The sequence below is a fragment of the Phoenix dactylifera genome, chromosome 2, assembly GCF_051530095.1.
Source record: "Phoenix dactylifera cultivar Ajwa chromosome 2, Ajwa_hap1_PhDact_Kaust_v1.1, whole genome shotgun sequence".
In the NCBI taxonomy this organism is placed as follows: domain Eukaryota; kingdom Viridiplantae; phylum Streptophyta; class Magnoliopsida; order Arecales; family Arecaceae; genus Phoenix; species Phoenix dactylifera.
In genome coordinates this window covers 12850588-12857392 of record NC_143191.1, presented here as the reverse complement: position 1 = coordinate 12857392, position 6805 = coordinate 12850588, and the positions used below count along the sequence as shown (strand labels likewise).

The 6805-nt window shown below is 42.4% G+C and overlaps 1 protein-coding gene across 1 annotated transcript; it reads right to left on the bottom strand.

Moving 5' to 3' along the window:
• Positions 1 to 1893: 1893 nt before the first annotated feature.
• On the bottom strand, positions 1894 to 4033 carry LOC103723812 (acetyl transferase GW6a-like). The gene is made up of 3 exons (XM_039116259.3): positions 3760 to 4033; positions 3509 to 3657; positions 1894 to 2929 (listed from the first exon to the last, which is right to left on the bottom strand). Exons 1-3 carry the CDS (start codon positions 3964 to 3966, stop codon positions 2077 to 2079), a joined length of 1209 nt encoding a protein of 402 aa, XP_038972187.1. The 5' UTR covers positions 3967 to 4033; the 3' UTR covers positions 1894 to 2076.
• Positions 4034 to 6805: the final 2772 nt, after the last annotated feature.

Below are 6805 nucleotides of genomic sequence, written 5' to 3'. Positions count from 1 at the left end.
GAAGCGTAGATTAAGTGGAAATTTCTACTGTGGTACCAAATGGCCAGATGTAAATGCTATAAATGAACAACTTGCTCTTTGGAAACACCTACAAATTGATCAGGCTACTAAAATACTTGCTCATTGCTGTAAGACAATGCCTAATTCTCTATAGTTTCTTCCAAATTTCTGAAATATTTTCTGCTTTCTATACAGAAATATTCTCTTTCAACATCCTATATTTATTTAGACACTTCTGTCGAACAATTTTCTTCGTATTAATCCACTGTGTACCTTTGCATTGTATAGTTAGTAACAGCTAGCAGGACCAGCAATCCTAAAAGTTCTTGAAAACTTCTGCCAATGATGAATTATCACAAAAGTAATGATTGCGTAGCTACGTGTTCATGAAAGGCTTCCCCCACTTGTGTTTCAATATCATAGCTCCATTAAAGTGGCATAGAGAAAGAGAAGGAAAAAGAAAAAAAAATCTCTGGTTTTCCCCCATTCACATTATCTTTGCTTTACTGTCACTGTATTTACAGCTAATTGATGCCTTCTCCCTCAACCCATAGATTTAATGGTTGGCACCTCTTATACAATAGAACAACTCACCTCTTATACTTAAACTCGTTTTATTTGTTTAACTTGATTCGATCTATTGTAAATTTACTTTAATTATCTATCTAACAAAACAATCATGTTTCAATATCGATTTTTATTTATTTAATAAACAGGCTAAATTCGGATTCACATAATTTTGATTTATTTTTAATCTGATTCGACCCGTTGCCACCACAATTTTCGACGATTCATTGTTTTATTCAGATATAAATGAAGTCCACTTTGATTCCAATTGGAAGAGGCTTTCTTGGAATCCAAATTGCAGCAATCTCTGTGATAATCCGGGCGACAGAGCAACCCGGCAACGACTTCCGCTGCTCGAGAAATTATCGCGTGCACTGCGCGCTAGACTCGGCGATGGCCCACCGCGATACACCGCGGCGAATAACTTTTCCCTTCGCTCAGTTTCAGGGTTATCCTTACACTGTTCTCACGCTGACCACAAGGCCTCATAATTGAGAGGACAAGCCTCGTTTTTATCCGAGTTTGGCCGCGTCCAATGACCACCCTCCTCGGTCAATGGGCCCGAGTCGCCCGCATATCCTTGGTCAATGGCCTTCGCCCCCGCACCCCAACAAAAAAAAAATGTTAACTAGGTGACATTAAGAAAAATGCCTAGGGTCGACGTTGGATAAAGATTAGAAAGGCAAACTCTTTCAAGTTATATGGTTATCAGCAAATATTTTATATATATATAAGTTAAAAATGTTTGATGGCATTGCTGAGATCTATAAGATTCGACATGGAATATGCTAGCTCTACTGCAATTCATCAAAAAAAAAAAAAAAGGTCGACTGCAAGTGCGTTAGCCGAAGTTGAGTCCAAGATGAAGGCAATTTGAAAATGGTTGCTGCCTTTTACTTTATCAACAGTATGCGACTATTAAGGCAATGTCCACATGATGAATGAGATGGATATGATCCTTACGTAACTCAAACCTTGGCTTTTATTTGGAGACGTGGATTAGAGCCAAAATTAATTAGATGGATAAGAAGCCGTACGTGCATATTGGAATCGTATAGGATGAGAAGAGTGCAACAAGTAGTTCTCTTGTGGCCTATATGTTAGATTAACTAAAAAGTCTTCAGCAATTGTCTTGGGAGGTTAAATCCTCCCCTGTTTGCGGTTGAATGAGTTGTGATTGAGAGACTAATATAATGCGACTATATGTCATGTGATTCACATCCCACATTAGATGTCACCCCTCCACTACAAGGGAAAGTTGTTTGTAGCCGTCCACGTAGAGAATTGTGATCCAATTTTTGGACAAGTAGCAAGCATTAAACTTTCAGAAATAATGAGACAACTTAGTTAAATGTGACATTACGTTCATCATGAAGTACACCAGTACATTGACTCATGACACAAAGCATGCATTATTTATATACACTGGAAACAAAAAAAAAAAAAAAACAAAAACAAAAAGAAAGGGGGCAAGGCTTATCACGATGAAGAAAACCGTCCGATCGATCATCAAAAGTCCCGTGGATCCACGAATATAACGTCTGTGGACGGCGGAGATGCAATCCAGTTGTCATCCTTGGTATCGGCTTTGAGTCGCTTCATGCACCAGACGTCCTCGTCCCAGGAGAAGCGGCGCCAGTGGGGGACGGCGGCGCGGACGGGGTCGTGGCGGCCGACTTCGGCGACAACGGCAGCGCAGGTCTCGTCGGCGACGGCGAGGTTGTGGGCGAGGCGGCAGAGGGCGCGGAGGAGGCGGGGCCCCTCGGGCCCGGCCATTCGAAGCCCGTACATGAAGTAGACGCCGAAGGGGCGGAAGAAGTCGCGCACGGAGGGGAGCCGCATCCAGGGGACCCTTTCGTCGAGGGAGCGGAGGAGGGCGAGGGCAGCGCGCGCGGCGGCGGGGGCGCCGGAGACGCGGAGGCGGAAGACCCTGGTGCAGTCCCAGAGGGAAAGCAAAGCAAAAGATTCGGGAAGCGCGTGGGAGAGAGAGTAGAAAGAAGGAGGAGAGGAAGAAGAAGGGAGGGCGAGGAAGGAGCCGAGGGTGAAGGGGTGGGAGAGGAGGGAGGGGAGGTCGGAGGGGAGGAACTCGGTGGAGGAGGGGGGCAGGAAGCGGGCGTAGAGAGCGGCGGCGACGGAGGGGGGGAGGCGGACGAGGGTGGCGGAGGAGGACGGGGGGAGGTGGTGCGCGTGGACGGGGTGGACGAGGACGGCCGGCGATCGGAAGCGAGCGTAGGAAAGGCCGGCGAAAAGGTTGAGGGAGGCCGTGTTGGAGCCGTCGGTAGCCATGTACGCGTATTCGGCCCCGCGAGCCAAACACCACGCCTCCACTCTCTCCACCAGCTTCCTCCCGATTCCCAGCCGCCTGTACCAAAGAAGAATAAGGGCGCATGCTAGCAAAATAATGTAGAAGTAATCTAACGTGCACAACAGACGTAGGCACGACTATCGACGTCCACGTGTGCTGCATTGTGATACCTTGGGGGCCACTGGGTGCATTATAGCTGTTGGAGGTGAGTCTTACTATCTTGTTCGCACGTCCGATTCTGCCGTAGTTCAATGACAGAGTTATGTGTGGTGGGGCGTGGCTCGTGGAACAGAAGGCAGGGGGTGAGAGAGATAAAAGAGAATAATAGTAAAGAAGACATATGGGTCCTTATGCTTCTTCTTCCCTATCCTTCTGCTGGAAAGATTACTGGCTTTAAGTGGCATCAAAAGGAGTTCTTTTCCCCATATTTTCTCTCTCTCTCAATAGATAAAAGATGCAAATGGAAGCCAGTAAAGGAAAAAATGGGGGATAATGTCAGCACTGGATATCTATCTACATATAGAATTATGGTACAACGGTCGCTAAAGACGGAGCACTGAAAGAAAGAGGAGAACTGAAGGAGATGAACTAAAGTTCTACCCCAAAAGGAAAGAAAAGAAGCGCGCAGTAACGCACCTGTGAGAAGGGGAGACTCGGAGGCCGAGAACATAAGCCACCTTAACGTAGGCCGGGAGCTGGCTGCTGGATTCCCTCCCCCTTGACACCATCTTAACGCATGCTCTTATCACCCCCACCATCTCCTTCTTCTCCCCATACTCTGCCACCTATTTGTACAACACCAACAGCAGCACCATTTAAGTTTAAATTTTGTACATGGATTATGGGATTATCTACTTATGGTTTGTGGGAGTTACGGGGGTACGTACCAGCATGACATGGTCCGGGGTGTGTCGGACCCGGCATATGGGGTCACCTAATAGGTCTACATAGAGTGAAGTAGTCTTCTTTTTCTTGTTCTTCTTCTTGCCGCCGTCAGTGGCCGAGGTGGCGCTCGGGCCTACCTCGCACCGCTTCTCCATCTCCTCCACCGCCCTCGAGTCCTTCTCCATGTTGAACTCCCTCACTCTTATCATCTCCTTCAATTCCTTGCCCCTTTCTCTCTCTCTCTCTCTCTATCTCTATCTATCTATCTATCTATCTATCTATCTCTCTCTCAAGCTCAGTTCAAGCTCAAGCTTCACTATATATAGGTAGAGTGACCAACTTATACAAGAAGTGGACAGAGTGGTTGGATGGGGAGACAAAAAAAAAAAAAAAACATGCTGGTTAACCATATTCTTATGGCAACAGATAATTTTTTCTTTTGCATACAACACCTTGGCAGGTTAGAATTTATAAGTTGATTCCATCTTTTAAAAGGTCATACCATTACTCTGAAAAATTGTATCCAGTTACCATATGACACTCTAATTAACATTCGACAACCAATTTTTCTTCTACATCCTCTCCTCCTTTCTTAACCCATGTTTTGATTCTGTTAGGCGTTCTTTATAGCTAGCAAATTGTGCCAACAATGTATGTAGATTATTGAACAGGCAAAGGTATCTAATGAATGGCTAATCTGTTGTCTTTGTGTAAATCATTATCGCAAGCTACAAATTGATTCTTGACTATGGTCATTTGCAAGCCATTAACAATATTGAACTTAAAAATGAAGTCATTTGTTCTTCGGGACAGATCGCAAAATAGGTGAAAAATGAGCATTTCTTAATGGTTAAATGCTTATGCCGAAATGAGCCATTTTCCTTAGTGGGTTGATTACATATTAGAGTAGTCTTATTTCTGATTGCCACCGATAATTAAGATAGTGAGAAGGAATTTTGTGTTTGTTAATGTTAATGCTTTGCTATATCATGATGATGAAAAAGGAACTGGATCATCAACAATAACATATTTGAGAAACCTCTGAATTTTATGCATTTGTAATTCTGTCCCCGAACTTAGGCAAGAACTTAACCAAACAACGAGCAATGGCTTGACGAGTGTTTTTTTTCGAGAAAAGGAGGAATGCTCCATCCACTTCATTAAGAAAGCGACATTGCTCGGCAAGTACTGACCAATCGCACACAAGAGAAACATTAAGATGGCATACTGGACTTTGACCCAAAAGTGTTACAAGACAAACGAAATCCGCCATGACAAGTGTGGCAAATATGCGATCCCCTTCCTTGCACGAATGGATACAGCAATCACCTCAAGAGTTCCAAACCGAATCCCTGATTTTTGACCAGTCAACTCAGTTGCTTCTACCCGTCCCATCATCTCGAATTAAAAGATACATCAAAAGAAGCAAAGAAAAAAAAGTAGCCAATGAGATGCTTAGAATCAATTAATTTATTTATTTCTACCGTGTTGTGGCCACTAGATTAGATGCCTTCTTTTAGGCTAGTCTTCTGTGACGCATTCGGTGGATTGATATAAATCGCTCGCATAGAATAAAAATTAGAATAAGTTACAGCTCTCACACATTTAAATTTTGACGCAAAATACTTTGATCTTAAATTTTAATTTTTTTTAGTCGAATATTATTATTATTATTATTATTATTATTTTTATTATTTTTTGTTGTTGCATAACTCTCATGTGATGATAAAATAAGCTTACTATTTCTACAATATCCTTCCAACTAAATTAGAAGTTGAGGGGAGGAAGTATCGTCATGTGGAGAGATGAGGAAGAAGGCGGAGTTGTGGTTCAGGTTTGGGAGAGTGGCTGGTAAAGAGGTCTTGCCGGTGTGGTGGTGAGGCATCTTCCTTTGCCAAGTGCATGGCAATATCTCTTGTTGAATCTATAATAAATGGTTTTGTCCGAGGTCGCAGAGGGGTCTCCTCTCTTGTGCATCATCTAATCTGGCAAGCGGATCCTCCACCAGTTAGGGAGGGAAGACATGCCAAAATTTCTTAAAGTTCAATCTCTGCTTGAAGAACTCACTGCTCGACATGGAAAACATGAGCCTTCTTGATCAAAGTTTCTGCCTGAAACAAAGTAATCACTCGTCACAATATCTCCAGAAAAGAGCCTGCAGCCTCCTTGGGGAGTATCCCATGCACAGGCTCTATTCCACTCGGTCTTCAGCTCCCTCTAGCTATAGTTCATGAGCCTGTCATTTTCATCCAGCTTTTTCTTTCAAACATTAATTGTTGTTGCTTGTTGATTTGGAGACGGCTCTTACGTGAACTCAGTTTACTGCTTCCTCCTGTAAATAGCTCTTGCACATAATCCTTAATCAATAAAAATTCGGGTGGCTTTTTCCTAGCCTCTCTTACCATCAAAAGAAAAAAAAAGGATCGAACCTATGAACTTGAGCAATTTTCCCACGTCTTTCTCCTATTTATGACTCAGTTTTATGAGATTCCCACTACAAGTCTACAAAGCAATTATTTGGAGGCCCATCATCTCAAAGCAGAGATTAATCGGATCTCTATTAAAGAATAGCAGTAGAATAAACATGTCAAAGAGAAGCAATGACGACTTCATCTCAAGAACGACAAAAATTGAACCAAATCTTTGTTAAGAGAATTTTCATTTCTTGGATCTATTGTTTATATAAGAGAATAAGTTCAACAAATAAAAACACAATCTTTTTCCCTTTTTTCCGGTTTACATAACATATATATATCAATAGGAGATTGAGAAGAAGAGAAGGGGATTGGAGACTAGGGTTTTCTTAGAGAAGGAAATGGAAGTGGAAGATGAGGGAGGAGGAAATTAATATTGTGATTTGGATTTAAACACAGAGGGTAATTTAGATATTTTATACAAATTGTTAACGGTTAAAATAATCATGTTGCAACGAAAAAATAAATTATACTATCTAATTAAAAAAAATTAAAATTTTTGAAGTAAAGTATTTTTCTATTAATTAAAGGGCAGGAAAAGAGGCACCTGAACTGCTAAACTAAGAGTTACCTA